Here is a 22110-nt window from a genome sequence, read left to right as displayed (position 1 = left end):
GTGCATGCAGGCAGGTGCACACATAGACATCAAAGGGGGCCTTTTAACCCGTCTGTAAAAAGTGCCCTCTTTGTAAAATGTAAAATTCCCTCTTTCCATGCCATACCTGAAGGCAGCATTCAACAGAATTGCCTTGTCCAAACTATCCTGAACTTGAATGCGGCATCTTACAGTATGATGAAAGAATTGCCCTCTCTGGGTAGAAATCCATGCCGTATGCCACATCTCCAGTAGCCTATTCACTTGTGTGGCATCAAGCACCGAAAATAGCTGGCCTCTAAGCCAGGCGCGTCACCACCATTCATTGTGAGTACGACGGGACGACCCCACTTTCATAAAAACGTAATCTCATCCCCCCCACCTTTTTTGCCGGCCGGGGTGTTTTTTTTTTTTTTTTTTTTTCCTCCCCTGCGCTGCAAGCTGGCACAACACAACACAAAAGTAACCTCTCAGTGGCATGTAGGGGCTATTTGGCTACTTTTTTCCAGGACAATTTCAAAATAAACATGTTGAATGATCGATTGTATAGATGAAAAAAATAAAATAAAGACTCTTGTTTTGAAATGCGCTTCTGTGCAGAGGAAATGGCTTTCATAGGACGCCCCTTTAACGGTCGTCCACCTCTGTCGTCAGTGCGTATATCTTGCGTCATGATGGACTCGTGGTGAAATTAACAACACAGGCATAAAGTCCACACCAAGACAAGACCATGTAGGCTATAAAGGCATTAAACATCGTCCTGCTCGTCTCATCGTCACTCAGTCAGCAATTGGTGAGTCGGTGGCTATATTAGAGTTGGAATAATGATGGATGCTATGCTGCTAGCTAACACTGTTTGGGCTAGCGTTGTGGACACATTGTATGGGTCTTAAAAATAGCCGATCTAGAAGTTCACAACGCAGCGCGAACTCCGCGAAGCGACTCGTTGTGAGCTTGTAGATCTGCTATTTTCACTACTACTTGTTTGGGTTTAGTTTCTCTCACAGGCTAAAACGTTTGGGAACCATCATGCTTGCTGTAGTAGACAGTGGTGTAAAATTAAGTAGATTAACTGAAAAGCTTTTGGAACTGAATGATTATATGAAACCGGTGTTGTCTGTCTGTGGTACCTGCTGGCTGGTGCATGTGGAGAGAGGCAAAGGGAAAGTGTAGTGTGCCGTTCCCGATTGTTTAGCAAAAAAATAAACCGCGGAAACCCGAATAAAACACGATCAAAACTGCGAGGTGCGCGCGCGCGAGACGTGCACGCGGCTATGTCATCACCCCCACTATCTAAGACGCTATAACGCCCCTGCTCTAAGCTCACAACGCGCCACAGCGCGACGTGTTATGAGCTTGGAAGTCTGCTATTTTCAATATTTTCACCAAAAGGCCCATTTAGGAATTTCAGCCCCTGCCTCTCTAAACATTCTCTGCACGTCCCTGCGTGCATGCATGCAGTCGTGTGCCAAATTAATGTAAAAACAAAACACCAGCACATTCATTAGGCGCTTCCGCACACATAACACTCCCTGCCCAGCCTGACACACGTATAGATGTTTAGCATTGCAAACCTCTCATTACAGATAGTTTGGGCTCTCTCCAGCTCCCCCCCTCCCTCCCCTTTAGCTGTTTGTTCATTAGTGCTTGCATTACTGTGCTAATGAGATCCGGCAGACATGATCACACGGCTCTACAGTAATTGGCCTTCCAATGGTTAACGGGAATTGTCGGCCCCTGCGTTCCTCTCCGGTCCGTGTTTTAATCCCAAAGCATGACTTAATCCATTTCGCTCGGGTGCGCCTTATTGCATATTGTTATTTTATGCTTTAACTATTAAAAAATAGCAGATATACAAGCTCACAGCGGTGCCGCGCTGTGAGCTGGTAGATCTGCTATTTTTGAAAAATCTTGAAAATGCGTGCAGGTCTTTGGATTCTTTTGACCCGATTCTATAATTGCCTTCTAAATCCTTCTAAGGTTTTTTGAAAAATGTATGTTTCTATGTTTCAACTTTTTCATGTCAAAGACCCCTAGAATTACATGTATTTGGCCGCCGACCTCCATCTCAAAATATGTTGTTCCAGGGACCCCCCAGAAGCAAATATTTGAGTTGCAAACGTTCACTTTACATATTTTAAAAGATTTGCACACATTTTCACGACTTTTCAAAAATAGCAGATCTACAAGCTCGCAGCGCGGCACTCCGTGCCGCGCTGTGAGCTTGTATATCTGCTATTTTTCACTGGTTAAAGCATTCAATAATTCTAGGCCTACATGGCTTAACTGCTTCCAAGCTGTTTTCTGAATACAAAACGGACTCTTGATATACTTTTGTTTATGCAGCCTGCTATCAATTCCCTTGATTGGAAGTGAAATCGGCTTGGCGGCGAAACGTGCAAACCTTAGGTTTTCTTTGAGTTGTTGCTGTGCCAGCTGCTTTTTGCTAGCTCAGCACTCCCAGCCAGCTGATTGGGTCGTATATAAATAAATCAGAGCCAGTCATTGGTCACGGAGCCAGGTCTGCAGACGTCTCTCTCGCTATACTTTTCCTATGCCATCATTTGGAATGATATTTGAGTACCGTATTTCCCCCAGCTAAGTGATCAAAAGTTATTTTATTTTTGTTGTATCGTGGCCAGGCCAGTATAAAATCAGATCTATATTGTACGTGAGTTAGATTACCGACTCATTAGTACAGTGGTTCCCAAAGTGGATTTCAGGGACTCTCTAGGCCAGGGGTTTTCAAAGTGGGTGACGGGGCACCCTGGGGTGCCATGACGGTAGTACAGGGATGCCTCACAATAATTTGATGATATTTGGAATTCAGCAATATTACAACATCAATATCACTTCACTACAGTATGTGAAGACCTGATTTGCACTGTAGATGAGTACTTTTTCCATCTGCAGCCAACTCTTCACCAAAAATAGCAGATCTACAAGCTCACAACGCGTCATGACGTGGAGGAGATAACACACCCCGCACGTTTTTGCTACTTTTGAATTTGAATCCTGAAAAGTAAGCGTGTTGGTTTCCACCCGATAGAGACAATATACAGGTGTCTGGTCATTCAATACATGTTGCGGGTGCCGCGCTGCGAGCTTGTAGAGCTGCTATTTTTGAAATGTTGTGAAAATGTGTGCAAATCTTTGAATATGTATTTTTAAAGCGAACATTTGTAACTCGAATTTTGCTTCTGGGGGTCCCTAGAAGTAAATATTTTGAGATGGGGGTCCGTGGCCAAATATGTTGGGAAGATTTTGAATAATATTTCTTTTTTTAACACAAATCTTCTCTTCTGGGGGTCCCTGGCACAAAATCTTTTCAGACGGGGGTCTGCAGCCAAACATATCAATTTGGGGGTCCTTGGCGTGGTAAATGTGGTGCAGATCATCAGTAGTGGGATGATGAGTGCTGCTGAGACAGAGAAATGCACAGTGTGCACTTATTGCATTGCCAGGGGTTCCAGCCAGGCAGCTGTGCACTACAGATGCTCAGTCTCTCCACTAGTGTAAAACGCTGCTGTTTGCTCTGCAGGTGAACACAGTCTCTCCACTAATGTAGTGCTTCTCAACCTGTGGTTCGGGACCCCCAGGGGCGTCCCCAAATTATTTTGGGGGGTCCCCAGATGATTAACTTAATGTACAGTAAACAAACCAGCATAAAGTTTAAGTGTATAGAGCAGGGCAGGAATTTCCAGCAAGAGCCGTTGGCCGCCGCGTCCACGTCCATGGACGCGGCCGTGGACGCGTCCATGGACGCGGCCGCGAAAAAAACGTCCGTGGACGCGAGGCCGCGTCCACGGACGCAAACGGCCGGCCGTCCCGGCCGTGGACGCGACCGTGGACGCGGCCGTGGACGCAGACGGCCGGGGACGCGGCCGTGGACGCGGCCGTGGACGAGGCCGCGGCCGTGGACGCAAACGGCCGGCCGTGGACGCAAACGGCCGGCCGTGGACGGGTCCATGGACGAGGCCGCGAAAAAAAGGCAGCGAAAAAGAAAAAAAAAGGTGTCTATTGTATGTATTTTTTGATGGAGATTTCAAATATGACCTTCTTTTTTGCATAGGACAACTCTAACCTGCATCAATTGGTATTTTATAATTGCCAATTGTACCCTATCCATCTAAAAAACAAATTGGATGTCTATTGTATGTATTTTTTGATGGAGAATTCAAATATTAATTTCTTTTTGGGATAGGACAACTCTAACCTGCATCAATTGGTATTTTATAATTGCCAATTGTACCCTATCCATCTCAAAAACAAATTGGATGTCTATTGTATGTATTTTTTGATGGGGAATTCAAATGTTACCTTCTTTTTTAGATATGACAACTCTAACCTAAATCAATTGGTGCATCAACCTACTTACTATCTATCTATCTGTCTGTCTGTCTGTCTGTCTATCTATCTATCTATCTACATTTATATAAAGCTGTTCTTGCATTTGAATTCAAGTCTGACACAAGTTAAGGTTAACTTAGGTAGTATTTCATTTTGCTGGCTTTTAGGGTCTGTGTGTGAGTGTGTAGGCTCACAAATTATTATAATTGTCTATAAGTGACTGACTATCTATCTATCTATCTATCTATCTATCTATCTATCTATCTATCTATCTATCTATACTTCACCTTTAGTCCAGAAGAGAGTTCAGCCTCAGGAACTTGCACACATGGAACTGTGTCATGACTGTGTCATGGAGCTAAAACAGAGCTATGTTAAATACTCACAATGACTCTGATGGACCAATCAGGGTGGTGGTGGGGGGAGGGATCAACAATAGACAGAAACTGGATAATGCTTTGTTAACTGTCCCACCTAAGTCCCTGCTAGTCTGAACAAACATCACCTTCCCTCTCATAACACTACTACTACTACATTTATATAAAGCTGCTCTTGCATTTGAATTCAAGTCTGACACAAGTTAAGGTTAACTTAGGTAGTATTTCATTTCGCTGGCTTTTAGGGTCTGTGTGAGTGTGTAGGCTCACAAATTATTATAATTGTCATTAAGTGACTCTGAGATCTATCCATCCATCCATCCATCCATCCATCCATCCATCCATCCATCTATTTATTTATACTTACTGTTTACATTTTCTATAAATATTTATTTCTATATAAAACTCAGTTGTGTGGAGTTATTGTGTGCCCTTTCTTGTTGCTAAAGAGTCCATTTGTTCACTAGACATTAAGTCAAGGTTACTATTTTGAGTTGAAGCTAAGTGTTTTATTGCTTTGTGGTTTAACATGATTTAAAAGGCAAATTCATTGTTATGGTTACTTTAGAAGACTGCTTTTGCATTCATGAGTTAAGAGAGCCAAGCTAATTCAAAGAGTTAGGTTAAAGGAACACAAAACATGACCTAACTCACAGCTGCCATTGGACAGACAGTTACAACATACTCTTATCTTTCACAGAACAGACAATTATCATTTATTTTATCTATTTGAGACTATGTAGCTGCTCTAGGGGAAATAGAGCATTATATCAGCCTATTCAATTGATAATGACCAATGGGTGTCAGTTTCTAAGTAGTTAAAGCATATTAACATAACAATATATGTGGCCTAGACATGGATATTGCCCAATCGACTCGTAATCTACAGAAATGTCCACCACATCACACAGTATAAAACCTAGTAGGCTTAGTGGATTACCTATGTTAAATCATGTCAGGTTAGTTTGGTTCAAGGTTCAAGTATAATAATTTATGAGACAAAAATGTAACACAAATGTGCACAAATGTACAATCACATCTAGGCTAGAATGATAACATAAAGTCCTGACTACTCCTTGTTATTGTGGTCCTAAATACTACAATGATTAGTTTGGATGCATTGCTTCTATCATGTCCAATTAAAAAGAAATACATTACATACATACAGAAATCTGCCTTCTCCTGTATTGTATTAGTGACATTCATTATAAATAGTAAAATAACAGGACAGAGCAAAAAAGGCCTCTGTTGTGTCTTTATCTGATCACATGCAATCAGACACTCACACTGCACAGCAATATATAAACTTTATTACAGGCTCAAGGCCCACAGGGTAAGAAGACAATACATTACAAAGATAATAATTTAAAAAAACAACAACAGAGAGTACATTCACCGAGCCCCACCGGAGCTAAATAGGCACTCATGCCACTCATGCCAGTGTCCACTAATGGTAGACGTGTACCTGACAGAGCTACATCCAGGGTCTGTCATCAGTCTCTGGAACAATCTGAAACAATGTATCTTTCCTGTGGCTGTTATAATGAACACAAACAGATCAGAAAGTAATTTAACATACAACAATGTACGGGATTCCTTTCTATTAAAAGCAAAATCATCACTGGGTCAAAGTTGTTGCTTGGTTCTCCCCATATAAAGGCATGTAGGTAACAGTAACATAATATTATGTCATGAATGATAAAAGTAATGTTTAAACACTTTGATGTGTGTGAGTTCATCTGGAGACTTACTCAGTCTGTGACTTACAGAGATCTTGATGGTCTTTGGGTTCCACCTGTTCATCAGAATTGCCGCTGGTGCCGTCTAGAGATTTCATCTTCACTTGAAGTCTGGAGTCTTGAAATGATGTACAGTGTATTCTGGACAGTTGTGGACACTCTGCAACTAACCTAACCTAACGCACACTATGTGTTAATGTTGATCAATATAATAATGTAAAAATACAAAGTTAAGTAGACCTAAGTAAGAAATAGTAAATACATTGTAATAATACATTGAAGGGGAAATGTAGAAAAACAAATGCAACTCAGCATTGAATTTATGGCAAACATTTTGCTACTCAACCCTTTCCAAATAATATACAATTAAGAAGTGGGATGTTCCACTTAGTAAGAGAAAGAATTAATGAAATATTTTTTTTAAAAAAAAGCTAGAAGACTCACCTATTATAGTAACCATGTGAATTGCTAATAATGTTATGGGTCAGATGTGTAAAGATCTATCACATTGTATTGTTCTTTTCAGACTCAACAACAACAATAATAATGATGATGTTACTTAAATGCTGATCAATGTGTGAATCTGGCTCTTATCAGGTGTGTGTGTTTTCTCTCCCTGTCCTGTGCTGTCCTCAGTTAAACCAAGACAGTGCTGTTGTGACCAATGTGGAAAAAGCCTTCAGCTCAATTTATTATCTCAAAGTAGACCAGAGAATTCATACCGGAGTGAAGCCATTCAGCTGTGAACAATGTGGGAAGTATTTTGCTCGTCTGGACAATTAAAAGATCATAAGCGTTCACATACTGGAGAGATTGTTGTGACCAGTGTGGGAAAAGATTTGTTCAAAAGGGGATTTTAAGAGAACACCTGAGAATTCACACTAGAGAGAAGCCCTATTGCTGTGACCAGTGTGGGAAAAGCTTTACTCGATTGTCTTATCTCAAAATACATGAACGAATTCACACAGGAGAGAAACCGTACGGCTGTGTCCAATGTGGGGAAAAGTTCAGTTTAACGGCTGCTCTGAAAGTACACCAGAGATTTCACACCGAAGAAAAGCCTTACTGCTGTGAACACTGTGGCAAACGTTTCACTGTAAAATCTAGCCTCGTACAACACAAGAAGATTCACACTTGAGAGAGACCTTACTGCTGTCACCAATGTGGGAAAAGGTTCACTCTGAAGACGGCTCTGAAAAGACACCTGAAAATCCACACTGGTGAGAAGCCATATACTGCTGTGTCCAGTGTGAGAAAAGGTTCAGTGATATGCATCATCTCAAAGCACACCAGAAAAATCACACTGGAAAAAAACCTTATTGCTGTGACCAGTGTGGAAAGAGCTTTCCTAGACTGGAACATATCAAAATACACCAACAAATTCACACCGGAGAGAAACCTTATATCTGTAACCAATGTGGGGAAAACTCTGTCAGGTACACGTCTACCGTTAGAGGCCACTGGCATGAGTGCCTCTTTAGCTCCGGTGGGGCTTGGAGAATGTACTCTGTTGTTGTTTTTTTAATTATTATCTTTGTAATGTATGGTCTTCTTACCCTGTGGGCCTTGAGCCTGTAATAAAGTATTGCTGTGCAGTGTGAGTGTCTGATTGCATGTGATCAGATAAAGACACAACAGAGGCCTTTTTTGCTCTGTCCTGTTATTTTACTATTTATAATGAATGTCACTAATACAATACAGGAGAAGGCAGATTTCTGTATGTATGTAATGTATTTATTTTTAATTGGACATGATAGAAGCAATGCATCCAAACTAATCATTGTAGTATTTAGGACCACAATAACAAGGAGTAGTCAGGACTTTATGTTATCATTCTAGCCTAGATGTGATTGTACATTTGTGCTGTTTACATTTTTGTCTCATAAATTATTATACTTGAATCTTGAACCAAACTAACCTGACATGATTTAACATAGGTAATCCACTAAGCCTACTAGGTTTTATACTGTGTGATGTGGTGGACATTTCTGTAGATTACGAGTTGATTGGGCAATGTCCATGTCTAGGCCACATATATTGTTATGTTAATATGCTTTAACTACTTAGAAACTGGCACCCATTGGTCATTATCAATTGAATAGGCTGATATAATGCTCTATTTCCCCTAGAGCAGCTACATAGTCTCAAATAGATAATAAATGATAATTGTCTGTTCTGTGAAAGATAAGAGTATGTTGTAACTGTCTGTCCAATGGCAGCTGTGAGTTAGGTCATGTTTTGTGTTCCTTTAACCTAACTCTTTGAATTAGCTTGGCTCTCTTAACTCATGAATGCAAAAGCAGTCTTCTAAAGTAACCATAACAATGAATTTGCCTTTTAAATCATGTTAAACCACAAAGCAATAAAACACTTAGCTTCAACTCAAAATAGTAACCTTGACTTAATGTCTAGTGAACAAATGGACTCTTTAGCAACAAGAAAACAAGAAAAGGCACACAATAACTCCACACAACTGAGTTTTATATAGAAATAAATATTTATAGAAAATGTAAACAGTAAGTATAAATAAATGGATGGATGGATGGATGGATGGATAGATCTCAGAGTCACTTAATGACAATTATAATAATTTGTGAGCCTACACACTCACACAGACCCTAAAAGCCAGCAAAATGAAATACTACCTAAGTTAACCTTAACTTGTGTCAGACTTGAATTCAAATGCAAGAGCAGCTTTATATAAATGTAGTAGTAGTAGTGTTATGAGAGGGAAGGTGATGTTTGTTCAGACTAGCAGGGACTTAGGTGGGACAGTTAACAAAGCATTATCCAGTTTCTGTCTATTGTTGATCCCTCCCCCCACCACCACCCTGATTGGTCCATCAGAGTCATTGTGAGTATTTAACATGGCTCTGTTTTAGCTCCATGACACAGTCATGACACAGTTCCATGTGTGCAAGTTCCTGAGGCTGAACTCTCTTCTGGACTAAAGGTGAAGTATAAATAAATAGATGGATAGATAGATGGATAGATGGATAGATAGATAGATAGATAGATAGATAGATAGATAGATAGTAAGTAGGTTGATGCACCAATTGATGCAGGTCAGAGTTGTCATATCTAAAAAAGAAGGTAACATTTGAATTCCCCATCAAAAAATACATACAATAGACATCCAATTTGTTTTTGAGATGGATAGGGTACAATTGGCAATTATAAAATACCAATTGATGCAGGTTAGAGTTGTCCTATCCCAAAAAGAAGGTAATATTTGAATTCTCCATCAAAAAATACATACAATAGACATCCAATTTGTTTTTTAGATGGATAGGGTACAATTGGCAATTATAAAATACCAATTGATGCAGGTTAGAGTTGTCCTATGCAAAAAAGAAGGTCATATTTGAATTCTCCATCAAAAAATACATACAATAGACACCTTTTTTTTTCTTTTTCGCTGCCTTTTTTTCGCGGCCTCGTCCATGGACCCGTCCACGGCCGGCCGTTTGCGTCCACGGCCGGCCGTTTGCGTCCACGGCCGCGGCCTCGTCCACGGCCGCGTCCCCGGCCGTCTGCGTCCACGGCCGCGTCCACGGTCGCGTCCACGGCCGGGACGGCCGGCCGTTTGCGTCCGTGGACGCGGCCTCGCGTCCACGGACGTTTTTTTCGCGGCCGCGTCCATGGACGCGTCCACGGTCGCGTCCATGGACGTGGACGCGGCGGCCAGCGGCTGTCTCTCGGAATTTCATGGGAGGGCCATGGCCGTCGTTGCCCCTCAGTTTAGCCTTGTGCCCCTCAAACCAATGGCATGACCTGAGGCCACAGTGGCCTTATTGCCCCAGCTAACTGTACCACTTTCCTCTGTGTCTATCTGGTCAATACGTAGACACTGGTGTCTCTTTCTTGTCAATATCTAGACAGTAGACACCAGTGTCTCTTTCTTGTCATGTAGACACCAGTGTCTTTTGTTGAGATTCTGAAATCTTAACTCCCCATCTTTAAACCAATCCAGTGACTTTGATTGGTGCAGGGCTGAGCATGGGTGTAAATACCACCATTAATCTATTTCACTGCAGATTAGGTTATCATCTCTAACCCTTATGTTCAACAAATTGTTTCAAAGGACTAAAATCTTGTTTTATTTGATGGCCTTCCTGCCCTGGCATTTGGCCTTTGTGCCCTCAGAAAATGGACAACACCAAAGGCCAAGTGGCCTTGCCCCTAAAATGATGGAATTCCAGGCCTGGTATCTACCGGTACACATTTATAATGTGACAATTTAAAGGACTTTTAACCCTAACCCTCTAATACCTAAAATGACAAATTAAATACTGGCCAAAAGGACAAATATTAGAGGCGGAAATTGTGAAAATGTTCACAATAGAACCGTGTTATACAAAATGTATTTTCTCTACTCTTAGTGCTCGTCAGGGTGTGGGGGGTCACCAGTTAAAATATGATTATTTGCGGGGTCATGGCCTGAAAAGGTTGAGTAGCATGTAGATCTGCTATTTTCACAATAAAACCGTGTCATACTAAATGTAATGCCTCAACTCTTAGTGCTCATCAGGGGGTGATTATTTGGGGGGTCGTGGCCTGAAAAGGTTGAGAACCACAGTACTAATGTAACACTGTGTGTGTGTGTGTGTGTGTGTGTGTGTGTGTGTGTGTGTGTGTGTGTGTGTGTGTGTGTGTGTGTGTGTGTGTGTGCACTCTACAGGTGTCCACAGTGCCTCAGGAGAGAAGGACTCTCTCCTCCACCGTACCTGAAGGAGCAGAGCTACAGGCTGAGTGTCTGCTGGTCAGACAGGTGAGTGTGTGTGTGTGTGTGTGTGTGTGTGTGTGTGTGTGTGTGTGTGTGTGTGTGTGTGTGTGTGTGTGTGTGTGTGTGTGTGTGTGTGTGTGTGTGTGTGTGTGTGTGGTGTCTAGGAAGTGTGAAGGGTACTGAGTCAAATGAGATAGACAGAACGAGACAAACAACAGTTCAGAGTTCGTAAGAATAAATTATTATATTATTTAGTACTAAATGGAGTCATACAAGGCATTCAAGTCAACACAGAGGAGAAATGCATGATGTTCCCGTCTGTAGGAAGTCAATTCCTTTAAATGATTAACATTCAAAATATCTTGACAGTGTTAAGAAAAAAAGGAAATTGCTGGCAGTCGGGGGGGTTGTGAGTTTTAATATACAACATAACTTATACAATGGGGTGGTTGTATTTTGTCTCCCTGCTCTTCTATTGAGACTTTAGATCATGTCTCACCTATACTATAGACACAGGATCTGACCTGATGGGCAAGATTCAATGTATCCCCTGAGCAAGCAGACAGACCGGCTCTGTTATCTCAATGGTAAAACATGTATAAGCACTTTGGCAGGAAACTGGGTTCAAATCCGGGGTAGCAGAGGAAAGTTATACTGTACATAGTGCTGCTTTGAGCTTCTGTGGGTTGGAATGGAGTGTGTTTCTTTTAGGGGTGGTTTAGTGTGCGTGAGGCTTTAGTCTGCTCTTAAAATAGGACCTCACGACAGAAGCACACCACATGGATATGTGTTTATTGTCTCACACTTGTACTGTAAGTTCTCTCTGGATGAAGAGAATCTGCTAAATGCTCCTAAAAGTGTAAATTGCTCAGTAGTTAGGTGTGTGTGTGTGTGTGTGTGTGTGTGTGTGTGTGTGTGTGTGTGTGTGTGTGTGTGTGTGTGTGTGTGTGTGTGTGTGTGTGTGCGTGCGTGCGTGCGTGCGTGCGTGCGTGCGTGCGTGCGTGCGTGCGTGCGTGCGTGCGTGCGTGCGTGCGTGCGTGCGTGCGTGCGTGCGTGCGTGTGTGCGCGTGTGTACGTATATGCGCTTACGTGTGGGTGTCTGTGTGCGTGTGTGTGCTTCTGTGTGTGTGCAAGCGACACGTGACTAATTTTGTCCTGCTGTTAAATCATTTTCTTTCTTCTGATTCTGTGGTTGTTGGTGCATGAGTGTGTTTGTGAATGTGCGTGTGTTTGATTGTGTGTGAGAGAGAGAGAGTTTTTGCGTGCAAACGTTTTTTCCAATAACAGTTGATCAGCGAGCATATGTGAAACAGACAGTGGTTTGTTGTTTGCCTGTTTGGCCTTTGATTTCCGTCGCCAGAAAAAATAAACCCGGCTATATTGTCTTGTATTGTTTAGACATGGAGACTAGGCTTATAACTGGACTGTGAGAGGTTGTTTTATTGTGGTTCATAATGTGGTGAGTCTATTATTTTCTGACATTGTTGGGTTGAGATCTGTGTAACATAATCAAGTTATGAATGGAGAACAATGACTGCAGTATTGACTGCATTAACCCATTTAGGCATAGCATTATTGAATGCATTAGCTATAGAAAAATAGCAGATATACAAGCTCACAGCGCGGCACCGAGTGCCGCGCTGCGAGCTTGCAGATCTGCTATTTTTGAAAAGGTGTGCAAATCTTTGAATTATATGTATTTTCAAAGCGAACGTTTGTAACTCAAATTTTGCTTCTGGGTGGTCCCTGGAACTAGATCTTTTGAGATGCGGGTCCGTGGCCAAATAAATATAATTTTGGGGGTCCTTCACATGAAAAGGTTTTGAGAACCCCTGACATAGTAGTCTCTCAAGAACAGACTAACTGAGCTCCAGTTAAGTGAAAAGGACATTTTCTTAGACGATTGCTAGCCGGATTGCTGACATCAAAACATGGGTTTTTCAAAAAACCTTAGAAGGATTCAAAAGACACTTATAGAAACGGGTCAAAATTCTAATTTTCACGATTTTTCAAAAATAGCAGATCTACAAGCTCGCAGCGCGGCACTCGGTGCCGCGCTGTGAGCTTGTATCTGCTATTTTTCAATAGTTAAAGCATAAAATAATGATACACAATGATGTATACCCGTTCTAAATGAGTTAAACATTTAGACACAAACAGAGTGTGTGTGTGTGCGCGCGTGCTGTGCATGTGTCCGTGCGTGCGTCCGTGCGTTTGTGTCTTTGCGAGAGAGACAGAAAGAGAGAGTGAGTGAGAGAGAGAGAGAGCGAGTGAGGGAAGAACCTGAGACAGCGTCTACAACCCACGGGACGCGATCTTAATTCAATTGCTCTTCATAACATGATTACTCTGATGTTTGAATGTGAGTAGGCTTGTAAGGCAGTCTGTGGGGAGCCAGTGTCTGTCTGTTAGTTAGAAAACACTGTACTGTAGCTCTCTCAATCATCTTGAGATGACTGGCGTCGTCCCACGGTGATGTTTCACACATGCTAATTGGCTAATCTTCTGATATAGCTAGTAGGGATGGGATGATAATCGCTATTATCGTTTATCGTGATAAACGAAAAAACACTCACGATAATCGTATCGTGGAGATTTAATTTATCGTGAAATTGTCCTCCGTCATGCACTGGGATCAATTCACCTTTTATTTGCCGAGCTGCGTATCCGGTACCACTTAAACCCTCTATAATTGTTGAAACGGACGTGTAAATAACATTCTAGATACAGTCTTTCTTTTCTTTTCACTCTTTACCAAATATCTTTGCCAAAAAATAGCGGATATACAAGCTCACAACGCGACGCAAACGCGACGCGTTGTGAGCCTGTAGATCTGCTACTTTTTGGCAAATGTTTAGCCCCAGGATAATAGATGTTGGGGATATTTTATCGCGATAATATCGTAAATCGCAATTTTTTTGGAGGGTCCCAATATAGCTAGTAGGTATTATCCATCATCTCTGTCAGGTGGAAACCTCATATGTCCAATACTGTTACTTTTCAGGATTCAAATTCAAAAGTAGCAGATCTACAAGCTCAGAGCGCGTCGGGCGTTCATTTACGAAAGATACTTCAAGTTAAAATATGGAGATAAGAGGTTTCTGCCCGACAGCAACCATGTATATCGTCGTTGTCGGGTGGAAACCTCGTATCTCCAAGTTACAAATTTGTACGTTCTTTCGCAAAGTAAAGTCCTGCTTCATCATACAAGACCGTCGCACGTAGTGAAAACAGCAGATCTACAAGCACGGTGCGAGGCGTTGTGTGCTTGTAGACCGGCTGTTTTCACTAGTTTAAATCATTTTTAAAATGATAAATGCGAAACGAACGGTTTTGGACATACAAGGTTTTCACCCGACAACGACGATAAGCAACATGTTTTTTTTTCTGAGTTGTGTGGAAATTTAAAAAAAAGTTCCCCCTCTTCTGTGTTGCCTAGAACTGGAGGATTGATTTTGGGGTTTGTATTGAAAATCACAACTTGATGACATCACACATTGTACTTTACAATACAAACCCCAAAATCAATCCTCCAGTTCTAGGCAACACAGAAGAGGGGGAACTTCCTTATTCCTCTAAGGTATATTAATGACATAGTTCAATATTGAAAATGGGTGGTCTTCCCCTTTAATGGGTTATAGCTATTCTGTCTATAACATTGTAGGCTATATACTGTAACTGTAATTTTTCCATCCCCTCCCTCAGGCATGTAAATATTATAACTCTGAGCTCAACGTGGTCCAGTTCAAGTATGAAGACTACGCCGGGGACTACCGCCTCCTTCCCAGGTAATACAAGCACCGACAGTCTGCAATTATTTATCTTGCATTTTATCTATTTATAGGGGTCTTTGGCATGGAACTGTTTGGGAAAACCTGTGCTAGCCAAAAACCCCTTGGGCACATCTGTTCCGCTGTTGGCTGTAACTACATTATAGCCATCATCAGACAGTTCATCATAGGAGAAAGAAACCCACAAGAAAATTGTTCCCAGAATAGATTTTTCTCTCACCATAATAACTATTGGATATAGTCAGGGACCCACAAGCCCAAAATCTCAAGGAATAGGGGTGATACCTGTGATGTCTTGCCGTACTTTTTATTTCTGTTTTATCTATTAGTTTGGTCATTAAGGTCCACAGAATGACAGGCCTGCTCTGCCGGAAACATCGCGAAAAAAAAGTTATGGACATTTGTATATTCGCTGTCCCATCGACTTCACTATACAGGAAAAGAAAAATATTTAAAAAAGAAAATAAATGTGCTTTAAGTAGTATTTGAGGGGTCAAACTAGGGGTTCTTCATGATTCTGAATCCATTGCAAGCATTTGTTCCTAGGGCAAAATATCGGCCCCCCAAAACTGTGAAAAGTGAAGATTTTTTTGATGACTCATCCCTTTTTTTGCTTGCAATGGATTCAGAATCATGAAGAACCCCTAGTTTGATCCCTCACATGCTACTTAAAGCACATTTATTTTTTGTATTCTTTTCCTGTATAGTGGAGTCAATGGGACAGTGAATATACAAATGGCCATAACTTTTTCTCGCGATGTTTCCGGCAGAGCAGGCCTCTCATTCTGTGGACCTTAATGACCAAACTAATAGATAAAACAGAAATAAAAAGTATGGCAGAACATCACTAGTCCTCTCCCATTATCAGGGACTGGGTCCCTGACTAATATTATGCTGTTAGTCAGTGTACCTAACTAAGCTAACAGCTGACCCAGATTTTTGAAAAGCATGTGTGTGCTCACTGTGCTGCTGTGTTCTGTTATGACTGTGCATGTTTTCTGCTAGCTTAACTGTTGACTTTGAAGATGAAAGGGAGCGTAGTTAGGTTGACTTATTCATGCCATGTACTGTACTGCAGTACTTAACGTTCGGACTGTACTGTAAACACGCTATTCTTCAACTTATGAGACGTTATTATGATGTCATTTGGACCGAGAGGAGCTGTGCCAGGGACTGGGGCCAGCGTTAGCTCTCATAAACAATGAGACGCACGCGTTGGAGAGGGAGGGAGAGGGAGAGAGTACAGTACAAGCTCCTAACATCAACTCAAACCTAGATGTGTTCGGGGCTGTGATGCCAGAGACATAAGCACAGTGGTGTGAAGTTACTACTTTACTTGAATATTTTTCCAATACTTGGAATACTTCTACTCCACTACATCTCAGAGGCAAATATTGTACTTTCACTCCACTACAATTATATGACAACTTCCGTTACTAGTTACTTTGTAGATTTTGATTCAGCCTAATATAGATTTCGGCCGGTGAAAATAATATTTTCTAAGGATTTTCTATATTGCAAAACTTTGGACATTGGGACATTCTGCATAATGAGTACTCTCGGTACTTTATTAAGTACATTTTGATTCCTTTTTGTACTGTTACTCAAGTACATTTTGATACTTTTAATTAAGAAAATAATTATTGAAACATTTTAACTATAGCCTACAAATCTTGTATTATTTTTTTTTGGGGGGGGGGGAGTCTCTGGCACAAAATATGTTGGGGAGGGGTCTGTGGACAAATACATATGAATCTGGGGGTCCTTGCCATGAATATGTTTGAGAGCTCACTGGTTTAGACAACATTAGGAAACAGGCCCATGATTAACTGCACTTTAGAAACAAGCTTGCGCGCGTGCGTGCGTGCGTGCGTGCGTGCGTGCGTCCCACCTACTACCAATATTTACAAGCAACCTTTCAGAAAAACAACCCCAATGTAGCTTAAAATAAGCAGACATGGCAGCCAGCGGTGGTTCCGGGAGGTCATTAATAAGAACAACATGGTGCTGACTGCTGAGTGAGAAAGAAGTTTACCCAGAGGCCATTCCTTCCTTCCTCTCTGACAGATGTTCTGGATGAGTCCTGGATCTCACATCTCAATCTTCTCCTCACTAATCAATTGTGTTTGTTTTTGATTGATTGATTGGTTGATTGAGTCAGTCATCGAGTCAGTCAATCACCACAGCTGAGGAAACTAAATAAGCAGTGAGCGTCATCGTGAGACAGGATAACACGATAAAGCGACCGAGGCTTATTTTCATTGTGCTCTCCCTTGAGGGAGGGAGGGAGGGTGGAAGGAGGGGGGCAGGGGAAGCACAGGCTCTCACGCAAGTTGTACTCGTTTTAGAAAATGCTATCTTAATTATTTCACAAGCGCTTATGAGTGCATCGAAAACAAAAAAATGGACCCTGTTATAAAATGGCCCTTTGGGACTGTCTCGTTCAATCAGTCAGTCGGATGGATGGACGTTCAGTCGGACAGACAGACTGTCAGGTCGGTCAGTTAGTCAGTCAGTCATCAATTCAGTGCGTCAGTCAATCCGTCAGTCAGTCAGTCATCGATTCAGTTAGTCAGGCAACCTGTGTGTTCATACTGTAAGCCCCTGACTGGGAGGCTGGAGGCTGACAACAGTGATGCCATGAACTTTCAGCCACAGGAATGTCCCTCCTCTCTCACTGGGACTACTGCCTTCCAGGCACGTGCACTCATAGACATCAAAGGGGCTTGAGCCCCCTGCCCTTTTATACTTCTGTAAAAAGTGCCCACTCCAGACCATGAATGCAGTTTTTACTTCTTTCCATGCCATACCTGAAGGCAGCATTCAAGGTAATTGCCTCGTCCAAACTCTCCTGAACATGAATGCAGCATCTTATGTTGAAAGAATTGCCCTCTCTGTGTAGAAATCCATGCCGTTACGCCACATCTCCAGTAATGACTTGATTATGCTTAGTTCGGTGTGGTACCCCGCACCGAAAATAGCCGACCTCCCAAATAGCCGACCTCCCAAGTTTGGAGGTCGACTTTTTTTCAATATTTCCACCAAAAGGCCCTTTTAGAAATGTCAGCCCCTGCCTCTCTAACACTCTCTGCACGTCTCTTCCATAGTGAGGTTCTCTCTCACTGGGACTAAACTAAACCCCTTCCATAGTGAGGTTCTCTCAGGCAGTTCACATGACCTCTGAACTCAGGCTAAGTTATAAAGTAAGTAAGCCTTGCAGAGCCATGTGGCAGGAGCCTATCTACTGTTTCTGTAGTGTGAGGCAGCTTGATGTACCAGTTCACCCCCTGGACATGACGCTAGTATGTCGCATGGACGCCCAATCCAACCCTTGATGCTGAGTGACAAGCAGGGAGACACGGGTCCCATTTTTCAGAGTCTTTGTTATGACCCGATTGGCGATCGAACCCCAACCTCCCAGTCTCAGCGCGGACACTCTAACCACAAGACCACTGAGCTGGTTATAAAGCTGCAGAGTAAAAATCCTTAGTGTTCACTTTATTCTGAGAGAAGTAAAGAAAATGGAGCCTGGTCTATATAATAGAGTGGTTGCAATTTGTACTGAACACAATAATTAGTTACTGTACTGTTAGTTACTGTTTAGGCCATTTATCTTGTATAGCTTACTTTTGAAAACCGAACTGACGCACAGATTCTATATATATTGCTATACTTTTTTGTATTAACCCATTAAAACAGGGAAAGTATCTGTGTCATTTTCAATTTAAGCATTGGCTATTCAAAACTAGCAGATATATAAGCTCACGGCGCATCACTTCGTGCCACGCTAGGATCTTGTACATCTGCTATTTTTGAACATTTTTGAACATCTTGAAAGTGTGAGAACTACTGATTTAGAAGGCATACGTTTGTAGAATCGCGGCCTCAGGTCTTAATGGGTCAAGTTAAGCTACAACCCCAACTGTACTCAGATCAGCTATACAGGGATGCTGTCAGAACCCTCGCTAAAAACCCCAGGACAAAAATCCACTCGTCCTAGACAATTAGCCAGTAGCTATGCCCCTCCCCTAAAAGCTTTTGTCCAATGCTAGCTTAGCAACCGGCAGCTTGCCAAGGCTGTTGCCAAGGCAAACCTTGGCAAGCAGGAAGTTATTCTAAGCTAGCATTGGACAAAAGCTTTTTGGGAGGGTCATGGCTACTGGCTAATTCGGCCTCCTATCCCCAAAACTGTGGAATAAACTCCCTGCTGCACTTAGAACAACAGACTCACTCCCTAGCTTCTGCGGTGGTCTGAAGACTCACCTCTTCAGACTCCACTTAAGCCCATAGCATACCCTCAATGACCATACATGAAAGCTAGATAGCTTTTTATGTTTACAAGTTTTTACTGATTAGGTGCATGGACTACCTACGTTATTGTTTTCTAGATTGATATTCCTATGCATTTGTTGTGTTGTTGTTGAAGTATTGACGTATTATCTTGCTTATTATCTTGCTTATTGTATTGATGTAAGTCGTTCTGGATTAAGAGCGTCTACTAAATGCCTAAATTGTGAGTTGAGTGTTTTAATGAACATGCACCTTTCACAGGCCAGAGTCAGTTTGATGTAACATCTAGCTAAAAAAAGATCCAGAAACCATGTGTGATCAGTCGCAGACAGTGTGTTTGCGTGGTGTTTGCTTCAGCGCGGAATGCCAGCCTTTAGCATTCCTGCGTCCGGTGGTCAGCCCACACATAGCACAACGTTTCTAAACCGTTCTTCCCCTTAATAGATTTTGTCAGACAAACATTTACGATTTTTGTGACTTGTTTAGCTGGAGGACGGTTTCAGCTAGCCTCAGCAAACCCGCGGACTGCACAGTGAACTCCTGAGAGCTGGTTTAACTCTGAGAGAGAAGAAATGGGACCCTTTTGGGTCCGTTTTGTTCACTCTCAGACAGGGGTGTCTCACCAAATGCTGGGCCCTGGGTACAAGGATTCACTGAGGGCCCCCCATGAATGTTCTTCATTGGGGGAGGGGGTTTAACCCATTTAGATTGGGAACGTGTTATTACGCGTTATTTTGTGCTTTAACTATTGAAAAATAGCAGATATACAAGCTCCCCGCACGGCACCGAGTGCCGCGCTGCGAGCTTGTAGATCTGCTATTTTTGAAAAATCGTGAACATTGTGCAAGTCTTTGAATATTTCAAATCCTTCTAGGTTTAAAAAAAAAAACTATGTTTCTATGTCAGTGGTGCTCAAACCTTTTCATGTGAAGGATCCCCAAAATTACATGTATTTGGCTACGGACCCCCATCTCATAATATTTAGTTCCAGGGACTGCCCAGAAGCAACATTTGAGTTACAAATGTTCACTTAAAAATGTTATCCAAAGATTTGCACAGATTTTCACAAAAAAATAGCAGATCTACAAGCTCGCAGCACGGCACTCGTTGCCGCGCTGTGAGCTTGTATATCTGCTATTTTTCAATAGCTAAAGTATAAAATAATGAAGGCCCCTCCACCTTGGGCCCTAGTAACTCAGTCCCACTCCCCCCCCCCCTTGTGTCGCCCCTGCTCTCAGAGTCTAATGAACGCAAAGGGTTTTTACAGTGTTAGCTGTCTGCAGGTCATAGCACATCCACAAAGACAATTTATCCTGTTCTCAGACAAAGAAAGACATGTCGACCAGTGAAACCAGTGGGGCGCGCCTGTATCGAGGACTCCCTATTGTTGTTTCTTGACAGAACAAGATGGATGGAGTGGGGTAATTTGCATCGGTCAGACAGAGTGCATTGAATCAATCTAAGACACAGGGGTCTTCAACGTTTTCGGGCCAAGGACTCCTTAGTTGAGCGAGAGATGAAGCAGGAGTCAGGGTCCCCCAACCTTTTCATAGATTCCATATAGTTTCATCGTTTGACAGCACAATCATCAGTGTATTTTGGATTCATGTTAATTTGTGTTGTGTCCCCCTGTTGAAGACCCTTGCATTAAATCAATCTAAGAAATCCCCCTCTCTCTCTCTCTCTCTCTCTCTCTCTCTCTCTCTCTCTCTCTCTCTCTCTCTCTCTCTCTCTGTGCCTGATTTCTCATTGCCTTGCAGGAAGCTGTTCAAAGCAGAGAAGCTGCCGTCACATTCGTTTGAGATCGATCATGAAGACGTGGATAAGGACGATGTCAGTCATCTTTTTTTGTTACAATTTTTTTTTCATACACAAATGGCCTCATATGCTACACATCCACATTAGGACTAGTATGCCTTGCGAGTTCTTAAAGCTACTGTCCGGGACATATTCGAATGACTAAAAAGGATATTTTAACCAATCCGTATGTTAGAGTTTGTTAATAACTAACACATCTGCAGTGGTTGGAGGCGGACTTATTTTGAAGACCCCAACCTGCCTTATTGGACACCAGATGCACCGCCATCTCTATTGTGAATGATAATACGCAAACATTCTACCAAAATTAGGCAAATAGACAAGCTCACAACACAACTCGAACGTTGTGAGCTTTTAGATTGGCTAGTTTTGCTATTGACCATTGGAGTTGACTTGACCGATAAAATGACGTCTGACGTTTTAATAACATAAAACATTATGATAAATGCTCATCACACATTATCTCTGAACCCAAACAGACATTTTAAAATGACTTCATAATTAATTCTGTTCATCCATTATGTCATCATTACACGTTAATAATATCACTATTATAATCTAGTTGTATATCAATCATGTTATTGTGTGAACACAGTCTTTGCGGCACATGTTACACGTCTCTAGGGCTGTCACGATATGAGATTTTACATTTTAATTATAACAATTTAATTGTGTTTTTGTCGTTGACAATTACATTTCTGTTTGGCTTGTAGGCTTTGAAGTTGCACATGGCAGATATGACACATAACCTAAATATACAATGACATGACCGACATAGTTGACAACTTTATACTTAAAAAAGAACATTGATAGCCGATCTACAAGCTCACAACGCGTCACATCGTGACACGTTGTGAGCTTGTAGATCTGCTATTTCCTCTATTTCTTTTTTTAATGTTTGAAAATACATGAACATTTCTCAACATGGAAACGATTATGACAATTATGACAAAATAATTGCGATTATGTCAAATAATTGCGATTAGACGATTATGTAATAATTGTGACAAGCCTACAGGTCCCCGCCAGCATTTCACTGC

At 41.8% G+C, this 22110-nt stretch overlaps 1 protein-coding gene across 1 annotated transcript in view; it reads left to right on the top strand.

The window, feature by feature from the left end:
- Positions 1 to 22110, top strand: part of dock10 (dedicator of cytokinesis 10) — a gene marked incomplete at its 5' end in the record, with an annotated part of 161514 nt that overhangs the window by 30448 nt on the left and 108956 nt on the right. The window contains 3 exons of the mRNA XM_080731698.1: positions 11127 to 11216; positions 14877 to 14959; positions 21013 to 21085. Coding sequence (XP_080587824.1) covers positions 11127 to 11216; positions 14877 to 14959; positions 21013 to 21085 — 246 coding nt within the window. The remainder of the gene's footprint in view (positions 1 to 11126; positions 11217 to 14876; positions 14960 to 21012; positions 21086 to 22110) is intronic.

Source organism: Nannobrachium achirus (assembly GCF_963921795.1).
Source record: "Nannobrachium achirus genome assembly, chromosome: 8".
In the NCBI taxonomy this organism is placed as follows: Eukaryota; Metazoa; Chordata; class Actinopteri; order Myctophiformes; family Myctophidae; genus Nannobrachium; species Nannobrachium achirus.
Note: the sequence above shows the minus strand (reverse complement) of the source record. Positions and strands in the feature narration are given on the sequence as shown.